General features: G+C 41.0%; 1 protein-coding gene across 1 annotated transcript in view; it reads left to right on the top strand.

Moving 5' to 3' along the window:
* Positions 1-17401, top strand: part of GUCY2F (guanylate cyclase 2F, retinal) — a gene marked incomplete at both ends in the record, with an annotated part of 44848 nt that overhangs the window by 16425 nt on the left and 11022 nt on the right. The window contains 8 exons of the mRNA XM_079546476.1: positions 369-518; positions 2462-2610; positions 4376-4539; positions 4867-5059; positions 5181-5355; positions 10703-10801; positions 13563-13657; positions 15779-15864. Of these exons, the coding sequence (XP_079402602.1) occupies positions 369-518; positions 2462-2610; positions 4376-4539; positions 4867-5059; positions 5181-5355; positions 10703-10801; positions 13563-13657; positions 15779-15864 (1111 nt within the window). The remainder of the gene's footprint in view (positions 1-368; positions 519-2461; positions 2611-4375; positions 4540-4866; positions 5060-5180; positions 5356-10702; positions 10802-13562; positions 13658-15778; positions 15865-17401) is intronic.

Raw genomic sequence — 17401 nt, 5'->3', positions numbered from 1 at the left:
CACCAACATTTTGTCTGAGTGATGCTTTTCATACAGAAAATGAGTTAAAACTTGACACTGGTGAGATGACTTCTTACGTAGAAGTTCAAGACTGGTGTTACAGAATGTAAGTTGTTGATACAGCAAAATTAAAAAAAAAATAAAGACAGTGAAATTTGGAAAATTCACATTGTTTGACTGTATGTAAGCATAGTATTTTGGGAGCATTGCAAGAAATAGAAAGACCTGATCTACTAATCAATGATGTATGTTCCATCCCCTCATCAAACAACTGAAATGAAGGACGCAGTTCATCATTGGGAATATCGCTGACATTAACAGCAGTATGGGCCCAAATATAAAGAATCTGATGCTCTTGATTTGTTTAGAATTGCTCTGGACAGCCCCTGAATTACTGAGGGACCCAGACATGCGCAGAAAAGGCACATTCAAAGGAGACATTTACAGCTTTGCAATTATCCTACAAGAAGTTGTTGTTCGGGGCCCACCGTACTGCACTTCAGACCTCTCAGCTGAAGGTAAGCAACAGTTTCTGTTTGTTTTTTAAGGCTTTACACAGAGAACTCACAAAAGGTCTAGTCAAGCCCCTTGGATCAAGTGTTGATGTGGAAATGATGTCTCATTCTCATGACCATTCTTGGTGGAGGGGGAAAAAGAAAAGGCTGTTTTTGTCAAAACATCCATAATGAACATCAAAATGCATACTTCTGACCTCAAACTCTTACACTCCTATCACTAATCACTAATCACTCCTGACCTCTAATCACCCCTATCAGGGGTGTTGGGACAGTGGGTCACCTCCCCAGATGCTTCAAAGCTGTCCAGCTCTGCTGTAGCACGTCCAGTGCCCTTTCTCTCTTGACTTTTCGTCATGGTGCAGTGAAATCTGTCAGCAGAATTTTTCACAGCTTGGAAATTCCCTTGCTTCCCATCCATCGTTCCTTCTCTGTCTGTCATAAGAAGGGTGAGGTTTTTGAGCTTTCTGGCTTTTTCGTATTTTGTTCATCTACCCGTCTATTTTTCCTTAATTGTTTCCCCATTTAAAGAGTTTCTCTCCTCTCATCAGAGATCAAAGTGATGCATCATGACTCTGATGACTTATGCTGAAGTCTGCTAGTATCAGAGCTAGCATATAGGTAAATTTGTTAGAAATTGCTCGTGGTGTAACTCTCACTGGTTCAAATCTTGTTGAGAATGCATGGGAAGAGCAAATACACTCAATCAAGTTGACATAAGTACTTGGCTATAGAGGGGGTGCAAGCAGTCAAAAAAGAGCTGATTTCAATGAATGCCCATTTTAAAGCAAATTTTAGGTTGGACAGTCACCAGGTGGGGTACAGCCATCAATATCTGCCAGTTCAGTGCATGGAAAATTGGCAGTGGCCCAGGCTGCTGCAGCAACACTATGACAGTGGTAACCATGGTGCAACCTGCTCTGTAATTCGTACCTGGACCGTGATGTGATGGATGATGTAAATTGCAGGTGTTCTCCCAACTAGCTTCACTGGGCAATCTCCAGCAGATGCTGAAACACATTCTAGTTTCCTGACTTGATAAAATGATGAATTTCTACTCATTTCTTCCTAATCCTCAAGGAGCTTTCACTCATGGTGTGAACTTTAAAACTGTCTGAGGAAGGCATTTCCCCTTGGCTGCCCCTGGAAATGTTAGGGCCAAGTGCTTTGTTTAGTTCATTTGGTGGAGACTGGTGGGATGGCCTAAAGGGCTTTAAAGTAAACTGTCAACATTGGAAAGCTTTGGGTGCTCACGGTAACAGCTGTGGAAATGCAGGGTCCCTGCCAGAAAGAGAGTGGTTTTCACTTCAGATGGCTGTTCAGAATTTCACAAAATGAAACCTTCGGAAACAATCACAGTTGTTGTATTTTAAGCAAGAAGATAGAGTTCTACCTTTCACTTTTTTCAAGGCACAGTTAGCTCCCTGAAGGTTACTCTCAGTCTAAATAGCAGAGAGTCAGGCTAAAAAGCAATAACAAAACCCCACTGCCTCTCTGAAATCCTCCTACATACTATTTCCCAGTTAAAGATGAAGTGTCAACGGCTGGTATCCTTCCTGTCTGGACTTGGCTGTAACCCTCTGCTGTCTTAGAGGACCACAAATCCTGATGGAGAGAGTCAGAGGCAATTTCATTAAATATAAGCCTGTAGACTCACACATACCCATCTGTCACACAAGCTTCCCTCATCCAGCCACTTTATTGCTTGTAACCTGGCTCTCCAGGGACAGGAAGGCAATTGAATTGCTTGTCTTGTAAATCCTCCAAGAGACTCCTGACACAGGAAAGCAGAAATCCCCAGGCTCGTTTGACACAGCCATAGAAGCGTGAAGAATAATAGCATCGATGAAGGAATGAGCAAGAAACAGATGAAAAATCTCGTGTCTTTCACCCTCACCAAGTGCCTCCATCTCTAATTGTGCTTTGGATCCTTCTCTTTGCCACAGAAATTATAAAGAAGGTGAAGAAACCACCTCCCCTGTGCCGCCCAAACATAGCTCCTGAGATGGCCCCCCTGGTGTGCATCCAGGTAATGAAGCAATGCTGGGTTGAAGCTCCTGAACGACGTCCCACCTTTGAGGAGGTATTTCATAAGGTCAGTGTACAGGGTGCAATTCTTTATTAATATTTAGCAGAAAAGTGTTTTTTGTAAGCAAGCCCTCAGGAAATGATTGAGAGAACACCAGAGCCTTGTCTTTGCTGTTGGGTTATTTTATAGATTGTGGCATCTAGATGCTTGTTTTCATCAACTGTGCCATATCTACACCATATTCTGAACTTGGACTCAAGTAGGACTATAATATGGGCTGTAACACGGGAAAGATATGGGCCTAGTGTATTCACATTTGTGATATGCCTATCCTGATGGTCTCACAGAGATAAAAAAAAAAAGCTATGAATTATCATGTAGCTTTCAGATCAATATGTTGTTTCATCTTCTGAAGTCTTGAAGAAAACTTCTGTATTTTTTCTTGGTTATAAGAGTTCCAAAACTGAGTGATCTTCAGTGCTAAAGCTCTTTGGCCTGGAGAAGAATCAACTGAAAGCAGATATGAAAACCTTGCATGATGTTATGACTGCTATATAAAAGGTGATTAGGGGATAATTGTTTTCCATTTCTATTGCATAGTGCAAGAACTGGAGGCATCAAATAAAATGATCCAGACTCCAAGCAAAAAAAAAGAAGTGCTTCTTCACAAGTTACATATCATCTAGGGCTATTAAACACAAAAATACAATATTTGACATCAGAAATCTCTGCGTTGCAAAATGGTGGATTTTGGGAACATATTCTGGAGAAGTATGATTGTACACAAGTTCTGTTTGAACATCTTTTCTGGACATCTGTTACTGGCCACTGGCAAAATAAGCCTTTTGTCTGATCCAGTAATACTGTTCCTATGTTGTTTTAAGATCAAACTAGATAATCCAATATCCATAATTTGCACCTTCCAATTCTATGATGCTATGATTGATTTCACACTCACGTTATTCCATTCTTGATCCTAATGAAATATTTGAAACCACAGATGCTCCAAATTGTCCCGGAGCTCATTTTCAGGTCAAGAGGAGCAAGCATAACTCAGTGTGGTGGCACGCAACAGTGCACATACATGCCTGTGTACAAAGGCAATTTAAGACCAGTAAGACAAAAGTAAGTATTGCCAATGCCCTAGCAACACTGACATCATCACTTCTTACAACTACCTGTCTCAGGTGACAAGTGGTAAGACATAAGGAAATAGTCTTGAGTTGACCAGAGGATGTTTAAATTGGAAATAAGGAAACATTTCTTAATGGAGAGGGTGGTCAAGCATTGGAACAGGATATCCAGGGACGCTCAGGATGTCTGTGGAGTCTTCATCCTTGGAGATATTCGGGAGACATGTGAACATGGCACTAAAGAGCATGGGTTAGTGGTGGGACTTGGTAGGTCAAGACGGTGCTAGGACTTGACGATCTTGAAGGTCTCTTCCAGTCTAGATTATGCTATGACTCTGATTTTATGATTCTACAGCCTGGTCAGAAAGAATTCATTATGGGACAAATGAGGGTGCAAACCTACAGCATTCTAAGACTCCAAAAAATCTCACATACCTGCTTATCATCCCAAGGGAGGTGGTGCTTCACTTAACCTTCACAAAAAGACTGCAGAGGAACAGCTTGTCCAGACAACTTCCATAGCTAGTGATACAAATTCATCATCCATTTTGCTTCTTTCTCTGTTGCAGAAGTTTTGCCATTGAGGAGGTTAGTCTTTAGAACTGTGACTTAAAAATAAAGTGCTTGCTTTTTGTTCTTTTCCAGTGCTACAGTGAGGTAATGAGATAGGGAAGTAACTCTCCACTTTGATTTTCCAGTTCAAAACCATCAACAAAGGCAAAAAGACCAATATAATTGACTCAATGCTGAGAATGCTTGAACAGTATTCAAGCAACTTGGAAGATTTAATCAGAGAGCGGACAGAAGAGCTAGAGATTGAAAAACAGAAAACAGAGAAACTCTTATCACAAATGCTTCCTCCGTAAGTACTGGTATTTTAGATGGCAAAAAGCCCTTGGTGTTATATAGCTAGACTGGACAAAATGTTTCTCCAAAACTGAGTAAATTTGCAGGGCAGACCTCCAGTTTTGACAAGCATCTTTCAAACAAAGCAAGAAACTTCCATCACTGCTTATTACAGCAATGTAAGTCCTTCTATTTACTGGAAGATCTTTTAGGTACGCCAAGGCAAGAGTGCCTGAGTTCTTGGGCTTGCCACAACAAGGGCATTTGCTCTGTCACCCTTCCTTCTGTTATCATTTTGAATCAGCGTTTTGTCCTGTCACCTCTTCTTGTGTTACCATTCCAGATCAGTAGCAGAAGCCCTCAAGACTGGTGGCACTGTGGAGCCTGAGTATTTTGACCAAGTCACCATCTACTTCAGTGACATCGTGGGCTTCACAACCATTTCAGCCCTCAGCGAACCCATTGAAGTAGTTGACCTCCTGAATGACCTTTACACTCTGTTTGATGCTGTTATTGGAAATCATGATGTTTACAAGGTGAGGGGTACCCAGGAGGGAGGACCAAACCATCTCTGAGTCAAATCTTCCTACAGTTTGGTTCTACTGCTCTTTCCCATCTTCTGTTTCTTTGCTTTTTTGATGCTGTGGCATTTGCTAGGTAGAGACCATTGGAGATGCCTACATGGTTGCCTCAGGGCTTCCGAAACGGAATGGAAACAAGCATGCAGCTGAGATAGCCAACATGTCCCTAGACATCCTCAGCTCAGTGGGAACGTTCAAGATGAGACACATGCCAGACATCCCCCTCAGGATAAGAATCGGCCTGCACACAGGTAGGCACCTAAAAATCAAAGAGCTCCTGCAATTGTATTTCCAGCATTGAATGCCTTCTCTTTGCTCACCCCAAAGCATCTTCCCTTAGAAGATGCTTAACAACCTTCCATAGCAACAAGGTCATTAAAAAGGAAGTGCAAACCCAAAGTAGAAAAATGGCTCGGTGTCGAGTAGAGAAATTTTGTATTCTGTCGCTGTCAGGAGCTACATCAGAAATGTTAGTCCCAAAGGCTGCATTGTTAAGTGTGGATTTTTATGTGCTTCAGAATCTTTGCTGGCATGATGTGGAGACATCCAAGTCTTTGTAACTGTTCTGAAATGGAAAAAAAATAAATAGAAAAATCATTATATAGAATCAGAGAACCGTTAAGTTTGGAAAAGACCTCTGAGATCACCTGGTCCAACTGTCTACCTATCATCACCATACAAATTGAAGGAAAAGACTGGGGGTGCTTATTATAGATAGGATGTAACTGAAGGAACACGATACAGATACTCAAAAAGTTATGCTATAAAGTAAATGTCTTCTAGTGCAGAAGTCATGATCTATTCAATGAACAAAAAAGAAGCTTGTTTAAAAAGAAAAGGAATTGGCATGGTGTTTAATTTTTCTAAAAAAACAGAAACAGCAACAACAAAAACAGCAAGATTGCAGTCGTCATATATCTGAAAGTATGGCTTGGATTTTAAATTGAGGAAAAGACATCCACTGTTGTAAAAGTCAGTAGTTTCAGAAGAAATATTAACCTTCAGAATTTTATATCATGGTCATCCGCTAATGAATTTTTGCCAGTTCTTCATCACTGGACTTCCTGCATCTTCCTCTCATGTACAAGATACCAGCCACTGGTAGAAGAAGAAGAAGAAGAAGATTGTCAAGGAGTTTGATCTAGCATTATTGAATAATATCCACATTTTTGCAGCTCTGGCACCACAATTACAGAATTCCTTGTTGTACACACAGGGAAACAAGAACAAAGGAAGCATTTCACACAGAATACCCTAAGAACAGAGCTGTGACTTAAGCATAGATGAAATCAATACTTCATATCTCCCTAGACTGTGTATTTTCTTGTTTTGGAGTTGTCTCTGACAATTCATTGTCCCCATTGTTTTCATTGCAATTTGGGGTTCTTAGCTGGCTCTTTACAGAAGTCTAAAGTGTTAAGGATTGATTGCAGACACTGTGGGTTTCATACTGTGGGTTTTATAGCATGGTTGGAATCAGATGTGTCTGTGACCCAGAGCAAGAGTCTCTGGAGCAGCAGCATTTTCAACACAAGAAGTGAGGAATACAGCATGCAACATCTGCTGCTGCCTGTTGGCCACAGTTCTGCAGCACGCCTTCCACGCATCAGCCAAAAATCTATCCCTAGGTGACTGGGAGGGGGGAGTGTTATTTGTGGTTATTTTTTCTTCTTTTTCTGAACTCTGGGTATCTGGAAATAAGTGCTGCTATAAGGGTGTGAGAAGAGGGAAAGGATCATTTTCTTTTTGAAGAAGCAGAAGCTAGATCTTATTTTGCACAGACTTGAACCTCAGGGTGGGGATTCAGGGGAACAGAATCCTCCCTTATTGTAAGTGTGGAGAAAGTCAGAGGCTGCTTCATGAGCCTGAAGATGTACAAGTCTATGGGGCTAGGCAGCATGTATCCCAAGTCCTGAAGGAATGTGATGTGGTTTCTAAGACACTCTTCATCATACCAGAAAAGTCATGGCTTTCAGGCGAAGTCCCTGGTGACCAGAAAAAGGGAAACATCACTTCCACTTGTAAGAAAGGGAGAAAGGAAGACCCAGGGAACTACAGGCTAGTGAGCTTCACCTGTGCCTGTGGAGATCATGGAACAGATCAGTTCTCTGAATCACTAAGGTGAAAGCAGAGTTTGAATAGCCCTAGATCCCATTTCTCATAAGGAAAGAAACATGAAGAGGAAATCAGTAACATCATGAAGCAGGAAGGCTTTTGGAGAAGAGGGCTTGGCTATCACACCTTCCTGGAAAGGAAAAGCAGCACCAGCAGGAAAGAGCACCAGCTTTGTTGACCAACTGCTCTCTGAAAACTAGTGCCAAGAGGAGCACGTGGTTCCACCTCTGAAAAAGAAGGAAATACCTTTATGATTGTCCATGTCCCTCCTGGCTGCTTTGTCTTCTCTGACCACAGTAGAGAGCCACAGTTCTGGGAACATCTGATGGACCATGCATGTGACCATGCGTGGGTAAGTCTGGGAGCACAAAAAGACCAGTATTTGATTTGAGTTCCTCCCCTGCTTTAACTGCACCCTGGATTCTTGGCTCTCCTTTCTCAACTCAACTGCCTGTACAAAAGAACTTAGCTGAATCAGCTGTTTCTGTGCTGGCTGTATCTGGGTTGGGGCTGGATGGCTGGGGAGAGTGAGAAGGCAAGCATGTCCATGGAGGCTTAAGGAGGTCTGTTTATTGGTCAGACTCTCTGGCATGCAGACCTTCATTTCCATTGAGCTTGTTAACCTCCAAGGCACCACCAACAGTTGCTGCAGAAGCTCAGCCAGCATGACTTATTAACTGACCCTCCAAAGCCCTGGAAAAGTGCCATTTCAAAACAAACTGGAGAACCTGTGTAATTAAACAACCAGGCCAATGCATTCTCATCACAGAGTCTCCAATTTCCTTTAAAGTTGTTACTGTCAGAGATTTATCTCTGGATGTTTCTGTTATCCCTTTGCTGAGGCAGTCTAGACATAGGGGAACTCACACACAGGCAGTGAAGGCAGCAAATGAATTAACTCTTGGGTGCTTTCAACACTGAGAAATCGTTTTGTCATGCTAACATTTTAACATTGGATTTGAATTAATCCCTTTATGATGGCAATGCTCTAGAAAGATATTCTTACCCTAAACATCTTTCATAGAATTGTAGAATCATTAAGTTTGAAAAAGACCTCCAAGATCATCTAGTCCAATCATCCACCTCCCATCAATATTGCCCATTAAAAACATGTCCCTTGGAACCACATCTCCATGTTTTTGAACTCTTTCAGAGATGGTGACTCCACCACCTCCCAAGACACCCTGTTTTAATGCCTGACTACTCTTTCAGAGAAGAAATTTTTCCTCATATGCAACCTGAACCTCCCCTGGTGGAACTTAAAGCTGCTCCCTCTCCTTCTATTGCTGTTACCCAGAGAAGACGACAATCCTTTCCTCACCACAAGGAGGCAAAGAGAAAGGGTGCCTCCCCTTCTCAAGACTGAACCATCCCAGTTCCCTCAGCTACTCTCCACAGAACTCATGCTCCAGACCCCTTACAGCTTCATTGCCCTTCTCTGGACACACTCTGGGGCCTCAGTGTCTTTCTCACAATGAGGGACCAAAAATTGAACACACCACTTGAGATGCAGAGCTTTGTGAGCTTTGTGCAAGTGATTGGGTGACTGTATTGACTGATAAGGAACTTAAATTTAGACATCCATGTGGAGGTGTTTCCAAGAGTGTTAGGAGGTCAACTCTTGCCCTGTGGTCAGTGGAGATCTGGTGAACATGATAGGTCCAACTCCTCTGATTCTCTCCTGAAGAGCTTGAACCCAACTAACCTCAAAAAATTTTGTATTATGAAAAACTTCATATTTAATGTATCTTTAAATATTGCTGATGATGTTCTGTGTTGACAATTCTTATAAACTTGCATGGCAAAATATTTCAGAATCGCAGATCACAAATATTTCCTTGAAGTTTTGAGACATCTTAACCCAGAAAAATAATGAAAATTAAAAGGCAGGCAGAGCCTCATGAAAACATGTGCCATAAATGCATTCAATGGAGAATGCACAGATGCTTGTCTTTTCTCTGCAGAATGTTCCATATCTACTGAGACTGCTGAGACTTTAGTTTTTTAAACTTTTTATTTTTTAACTTTTTAAAAAATATTTATTTTGCAACCTTGATATTTTAGTACGTGGGTGATGAAATTTAGCAACCCATCCTTCAGAGCCCAGTCCAAACACTAGCTGATCCAAGTGCCCCATATGACATACATCCGTGCTGCTTGGCTGTCACATTTTAGCTCTGTGTGTATGCGTGTTCAAGTGAATCCTACATGCATATTTCTCCCCGAGAACTTGGCACCAGCTCTTTAGGAGCTACTTTGGAAGGGAGTGGATCTTGTCTTTGGGATGAGACTGAGGAAAAATAAACAGCTTTTGGCTAGACAGGAAAGCTAATGATGTCTTCCTTTCCAAGGAGGGGACACAGGGTGGTCCAGTGTGCTGCCAGCATCTTTTGACTTCTAAAGCTGATTCTCAGTCTTGCTTCACTCGGATGTGTCCCAGAGAGCTAACTCTGGTCAGTTTGGAGAAGAAGAGGCTCCACAGAAACCTCAGAAAAGACTTTTGTTATCTAAAAAGGGCCGAAAAGAAAGAAGGGGACAGTTTCTTTAGCAGCATCTGTTGTGATAGAACAAGGGGAAAGGGTTTCATACTAAAGGAGAGGTGGTTTAGACTGGATATAAGGAAAAAGGTTTTCTCCGTAAGGATGGTGAAGCACTAGAACAGATTGCACAGAGAGATGGTGGATGTCCTGTCCTTGGAGACATTGAAGGAGAGGCTGGACCAGGCTTTGAGCACCTGATGGAGCTGTGGGCGTTCCTGTTCACTGGGGGGGAGTTGGACCAGATGGCTATAAAGGTCCCTTCCAACTCAAAAAATAGTATGATTCTATTCTATGATTCTATGACACAGGATCTCAACTTCAGCTTTTTTAGAGGGAAAAGTAGGTCGAAGAAAACTTTTTAAAATGAGATTTCAGTAGTCCTTGAGCTTCAGTGAACTCTGAATTTCTCCCAGATGACAGTGAACTGGGACACCAAAGACCTTTTTTGGCCAATGCCTAATTTAGAGAAATGTGTGAATTTTGACTACTTCTACCAAGCATGAAGGCCAGAGACATATTTAAAAATCCTTCTCTTGCATTCCCAAGTAGTTTCTGGATACCAGATGAGAAGATGAAATTTGCTTGTCTGTGAGCCTCGTGGTTTGTATAGACAGTGGTTGGGTTGTACAGGTGATGTGTTTTCAAAGCCTTGTCCTGGGAGATGTAGTAGGCCTGACCATAGAATTGTTAAGGCTGGAAGGACCACTGAAATCATCTAGTCCAATCATCAGCCCATCACCACCATACCTCTAAACCATGTCACTCACTGTGACATCCACCCTTGTCTTGAACACCTCCAGAGATGATGATTCCACTACCTGAACACATGTTAAACACCTGTGTTCCCATTTGGCTTTTGGATGTCAAAGATGAGATTTGTTTATCAGAGAACTTTGTGAATATACGGATATATAACTTTGGCTTATACAGATGTGTTTTTCAGGGCCCTGTGTGGCAGGTGTGGTTGGCCTGACCATGCCCCGGTACTGCCTCTTTGGAGACACAGTGAACACAGCATCACGAATGGAGTCCACGGGTCTGCGTGAGTACTTGAAGCAGTTCCTGGAATGGATTACTGACAGATTTAGAATCATAGAATAACTAAGGTTGGAAAGGACCACCAAGATCAAGTCCAACCCCAACCCATCCCCACCAAGCCCACTAAACCACGTCCCTCAGTGCCACGTCTTCAAGGCTCTGGAACACCTCCAGAAACAGTAACTCTAATACTTCCCTGGGCAGCCTGTTCCAATGCCTGACCACTCTTTCTTAGAATAGATTTCTCCTAATGTCCAAGCTGAACCTTCTCTGATGCAACTTGAGGCCATTATCTCTTGCCCTGTCACTACTTATCTGTGAGAAGAGGCAGATCCCCACTTTATTACAACCTCCTTCTCAAACGATATGAAGAAATGTTCATCTTAATTATAGGCATTGTAACTGAATCAGCTCTCAAGAAAAGGGCAAGTCCAAAGACAAAATTAAAAGCAGCCTGAAGCCTTCAGAGGCCAATATTTAAGACAAAGAGATCATTTAGTTTTGCTCTTCTTTTCCCTGCAAAATCTCGAAAGAATGTTTAGCCTGGTCCAGTAACCAATGTGATTCACATTCTGCATTGTAGCTGTCAGCTGAAGTGAATATGAGTCTTGCTTTAGATTTCTCCTGCATGGAGTTGTATCTTGCTTTCAGACTGCGGAGGACTCTTAATTCAGAGCTGTTCTTGTACAGTATAATAATGCACCTACCTGCCATGGCTAGTGTAAGGCAAATGGCGAAGAAAATGTGAGCACTGCTTTCCCCAAGGCAGTGGTCATGGCACCAAGTTGTTTGAGTTCAAGAAGCAGTTGGACAGTGCTGTCAGAAATAAGATTTGAGTTTTGGATGATCCTACATGGAGCCAAGAGTTGGGCTCGATTATCCTTGTAAGTCCCTTCCAGCTTGGGATATCCTATGAATCTACGATTCTATCATGATAGAGAGAACAATAGACCACAGATAATGCTGCCCTGAAACTTGGGGGGTTTACTGGTGTGTTTTGTGAGAGCTTCATTTTATCAGCAGTAGAAACTCTGTGAACAATCCTTAAGATTCCCTTCTCCTTTGAGTATTCTTGATGTCTTTCTTGATGAGTTGATATTAATGCTATTTTCCCTTTAAGTTCTTACCTTAGTTTTCCAATGGCTTCAAGTTATAGAAGCCAAGTCTTCACTCCTAGAGCCAATGGCTGCAGCCAATAATGCAATGCTACATGACAGCTGTTTCTTATTGTCCCATAGATGAAGGCTTTTAGACATGGAAAAGGGGTGATGGGAGAGGAGCATTTATCTGCATTTCAGTCGTATGCATAAATAGATTTGCTCTCTGCTGGGTCTTTGACTGAAGCATGGATCTGTAAGCCATGGTGAGCTGTGGATGATACAGTGGAGAGCATGCTCAGAGCCCAGGAACAGTTTCGAATTCACTTTTGATTTTCAGTCCATCAGTACAAGTTGATTTCCAAAGGCAAAATATCATGTGTATTTTTAACCTTTGCTCTTCTCTGGTCTCTCTCTTGGTATTTTCAACAGTTCTAATAGATTGGCTAATATATCTACTTCACAAACAACAGGGAATCTGTGATATTTAATACTGAAATCTTGAGGAACTGTCATGATGAAATTATTTTGTAATATGCATGTAACATTACAAATTTTCTTCTTCTGTCATATAACCATCGCATTTCTAATTCCAGTGACGGCAACTACACTAATCAAGACTAACAATTAAATTAAACTTAAACATGAAGATTTTCAAGGTTTAGAACCTTAGAAATGTGAAGTCCCAGTAAGACAGGAAACTGCGAACACTGGAGATACAAGATGACCTTTGTACACTAATAGAAACCTATACAGATACACACTAATTTGTAGACTGTAGCTTACTGCTGCACTAATTGAAGCAAGAAGCAGTGCAGTGTTCCTCTGCATCAGTTCCTTTAAACTGATATTCCTTTTTTCTAATAGTTCTGAAAAAAAATAATTAACTAGTTTGCCCCCACATTTTTTATAGGGGAAACAGAATGGGATTGAGACACTGGAAAAAAAAAAATAAAATCTTAAAAACATCAACAGCAATTAAACTGTTTTGGGGAAAGTAGTTTTGAAATATTTCCTGGCTTGTTAACATCAATAGCACAGCAACAAATTTCAGTGAGTTCCAGCAATGGCTGCAAAACAAACTGGGGAGATGGGAATTTGATAAAGAGCTCTGCCTTTGCCATTTTCGTTTTTAAAATGTTAACAGCAGCTCTGGGTGGAATCAATTACTGAAAAATGCAGATGGATCTACGTGTACAGCCGCATTATCGCTCTGTCTCATTGCAAACCCCACCTCTCTGCTCCTAATCCCAACACCTGTTTTTCAAATGATGCTGGCTGCCTGGAACAGAACTTCAGTCAATTATTTTTCTTTTCTTTCTTGCTGCCTAGTTTTGCATTGTGGCAAAAGATATTAATAATGACATTTTTCATTCCAGCCAGCAATTTTGCTGTAATGGCACTTCTCATCTTTATGAGGAGCAAGGCTTCCCATGCCTACTGTGTTTGTTATCCTTCTCAAAGAAGTCCCCAGTCTAGGTCTCCTCTCACCCTGTACTTGTTACAGCCTTACCTGGAAGGATCCAATCCATCACCATTGTACTCTACCCCACAAAACTACAGCACACCAATAAGCCCTGGAGAAGTTTTCCTTGCCAATACAAAGTAGTGGGGATTCACAGTGTGTATGCAGTGTAGTGAGCCAGCTGTTTTGCTTTCCATTCTCAGCTTACAGAATTCATGTCAGCCAAAGTACGGTGGATACACTTCGGTCTCTAAATGAAGGCTACGAAATCGTTCCTAGGGGAAAAACAGAACTGAAGGTAAGAAGGCCTGGTCTGTGTGAAATGCTTCATGAGGGAATTTTCTTGCTTAAGGAATTTTCATATTATGTTCTTCTTTGGCCTTCATCCATCACTCTTCCACACAATCCTTCCTAAACGATCCCCATCAGTTGGTTCAATACATGAGGTCATTCTTGAAGGACTGTGGAAAAATTCAAGCAAACAGATGAATGATCTGTATCTATTTATGCTATAAATCAGGAGAGAAAGTTGTTGAAACATTTAGCAACAAAAAGGAAAGCACTGAACAATGCCATTGCCATCTGAAATCCTCTACCATGAGTGGATTCCTGGAGTAGAGGGTGAATGGAAAGGCAAAAGGTTTTTCCAAAGCTATTTTTTTTCCTTTTTTTTTTTTTTTTTTTTTTTTTTTGTTTGTTTGTTTGTTTCTGAAGTTTATAATGAGTTTATTTAAACCATATATCAAATACCAAAATTCATACCCCTTCCAGCTACTGCCATACAGAGCCTCTGCATGACATCAAACTCTGAATATTCAGTCAAGTGCAGTCACCCTCTTTCCCTCTTTCTCACCTTAACATTGTCCTTGAGTCATAACATACACATAACAAAGACCCACTCTCTGCAACAGGATTGCTCTTGCTCAGGGAGGATACCACAGGAGAATAAAGTCCTGAGTTGAATTTAGCAGTCTTCCAGTGGTTGTCAGAAGAGTGTAAAATAGTGACAGAAAGAAGGAAGAATGCACATGGTATGAGGCCACTGCATTCCTTATTCAGAAAGAGCTTAGCTTGATAAATGTCGTGGGGAAGAGAAGAGGGAAATGTGTATTAAAACAATCCATGATTCAAAAACTGAATTTTATTTTTTGGGGAGGGGGGAAGGCAATATATAATGACAAGAGACTCACAAAATTGTAAGGAATTTGTGGAAAAGACTCATTTGTTCTAAAGTCAATGTCTGTATGTGCCTTCACTTCAGCTCTCTTTCATCAACAAGAACTGTAGACACCAGTGCAGCACCCTTCCAAGGTGGACATGCAGAACAACTCAGGACATTTAAATCTAGAAGTGCTGTCATCTTTCTCATGATGACTAAAGGTTACCTGGTGACTTGCATCCATGCTATGCAGGTTTACAAACATTTGTATGAATTTGTATACTCAGCTTACCCATATGGGACAAAGTGCATACCTTACTCCATTGATCAGCCACTTACCGTATGAAATGAGGATTTTGATATCACAATAATATCTTTTATCATTCAAAATTTAACTTTTCAGCCAGAAATTCTCCCAGTTTCTAGGACTCTATTTAATTCAGCCTTGACAGAAGCTGCTGATTTTCACAGTGCCTAAACCAAACAAAATAATGCATCACAAAATACCACACAACTAAATAAAACATCACTTATCTTCTTATAAAATAACTAGAAAGAAGCAGTTCTGCTTACCTTAAACATCTGCAGCAGGACGTATGATTACGTTCCCAGGTCTCCCAACAATCTTTTACATCAAAGAAGTATTTTTTACCCAAGTTCATATGGCTGCAGTGAGATATCTGAGGTAATCACTCCAGGTTTAGTTAATAGAAAGAAGGCTTTGTATAGTCAGTGATGATAAAATGGCACTTCAGGAAATTATCAACCTGACTTAGTTTCAGTGTCCAGTTTTTGTGAAGATAAATATCACCCTAGAAGTGTTTGTTTTCCAGCACTGGCTCCAGACAGGGATGGTTGGCTCTGGTATATGTGGCTGGATTATATCAGATGCATCTCACTTTAAAAGCTAAATTATTGATGTAGGAAAAGGAATTGATTGTTCTGATATTCAGCCCACAAGCAGTTGTAAAATCTTTCTATTATTGATGCCAGTGCTGCAAAATAAGATGATCAGAGATCCTCATTTCTATTAAACTGTGTAGTTTCAATGACCCTGATTAGAGAAGGTCATTTGTACATGGCAGTTTGAACAAGGTCTGTTTTTTTAAAGGCAGTGAAACTAAAATTCTCTCTGAGTCATTGCAAAAGAGAGCAAAAGACTTCCAGCCATTCTCTGTCTCTGGATATATCCCTCAGAGTGTATTGAACAGAGGGTGGTCCAAAAAATGTTCTTTATCCGGACTTTTGTTTTTATTTTAGGGTAAAGGAGTAGAAGACACATATTGGCTGGTTGGGAAAAGAGGATTTCTGAAGCCCTTACCTAAACCTCCTGAAATAAAGCCAGGGTGAGTGTGACTTAATCACTATTCAATATATTTGTGACAAGGTCACTGTTGGAGCTCACTGGTGGAATAAATGTCTTTGGTATCTGTTTGCAAAGTTTTTGCATCCTTTGTCCTTGGCGATGTACACGTTCTCAGGCATAGCACTGGGATTCAGGAGTGGTGCAGGTGCTTCAACACTTCTCCTGAATCACAGTTCCCAGAAAGTCTCATGAGAACTTGTTACTTTTACCCTGTAGACCGTTAGAAGTGGATAACCAGGCAATTCCTTCCCAAATATCCCTCCTACCCAGTGTCTATGTGTGTGACACTCAGATTTTTCTCATTCCATCAAACTCCTCCAGAAAACACTAGCTTCATTACAAACACATTTATTCCCTGCAGCACTGCTCATTTCAACCAAACCATAAGAAGATACTTTGTTTTAGAGGTATATCAGCGTTATGCAATTAAAGACTTAATGATGTTGCCTCCATACAAGAGAGGATGAGTATAACTCATTCAGCCATTTTGATGTTCTACAATACCTGACTTTGCAGATTGAGTGTCCCTGCTCAGCTGTCATATGCTGAATGCCTGGAAATGATGTTGTGGAAGGCCGTGAAAACTGGGAATATGATTTATTTGACTAGAACAGCATAATCACCCACACTGGAGTTACTCAAGCTTGATTCTCTTTAATACATGCTAACAGGGTGTAAGTAGACTGGCCTGCTTGAACATCTACATTGGAATATGGTAAATTGTATTTGAAAGATGGTCATTGTCTGTAAGGAGGTCCTGCAGTGTCTGACACCAAGCAGTGTATGTTTTTATTTCAATTCTAACATCTCTTGAGTAATCTTTTTCTAAGTTTTGCCTCCTTTCCTCTTAGTAAAATTGAAAGGGTATTTATCTCACTTTTCAGATAACGTTTAGCTGCTGGACAGTTGCATTCAGGACAGCCCATGTGTACAAAGTGCTCGCAGAGTTTTCTAGAGATAACATGAAATTAATCGTATTTTGGGTCATATCTTTTAAGGTATTTGAGTATCAGGTTGGAAGACAGTAGGTGACTGGAAGCTAAGTGTGAGAGATGCACGTTTCTTATACTTGGAAGCATTTTATTGCTAATATTTGATGGAAATGGGCTGTTGATTAATGTGTGCTGATATCCTTGATGCATTTTTCATGAGAAATACAAAACTTGGAGGAGATTAGCCAGATTGCTAAAGTGAATTGTCTCTCCACGCTACCAAGGGAGTACTAAATCTTCTCATCTGGGTTTTACCATCTCAAAGTCAATTGTCAGGCCTCTGTTGACTGTTGACAGCCCTCTAAAAGTCATCTGGTAATATCTGCCTGTATTTGGTCAGATTTATGCAGATTAGAACTGTTTTTAAGTACAGATTTTAAATGAGAAATACATCAGGTCTGGGTGGTTGAGGATGGGGGCAATATGATGAGGAAAAAAAATTGTCCTACACGCCCAAGATCAAGGGAGCTTGAGCATCCTTGTGCTCTGATCTTCGCTGTTCTTTTGCACTATTTCTGTCTCCAC

This window comes from Tetrao urogallus (genome assembly GCF_951394365.1).
Source record: "Tetrao urogallus genome assembly, chromosome: 1".
Taxonomy (NCBI): Eukaryota; Metazoa; Chordata; class Aves; order Galliformes; family Phasianidae; genus Tetrao; species Tetrao urogallus.
Note: the sequence above shows the minus strand (reverse complement) of the source record. Positions and strands in the feature narration are given on the sequence as shown.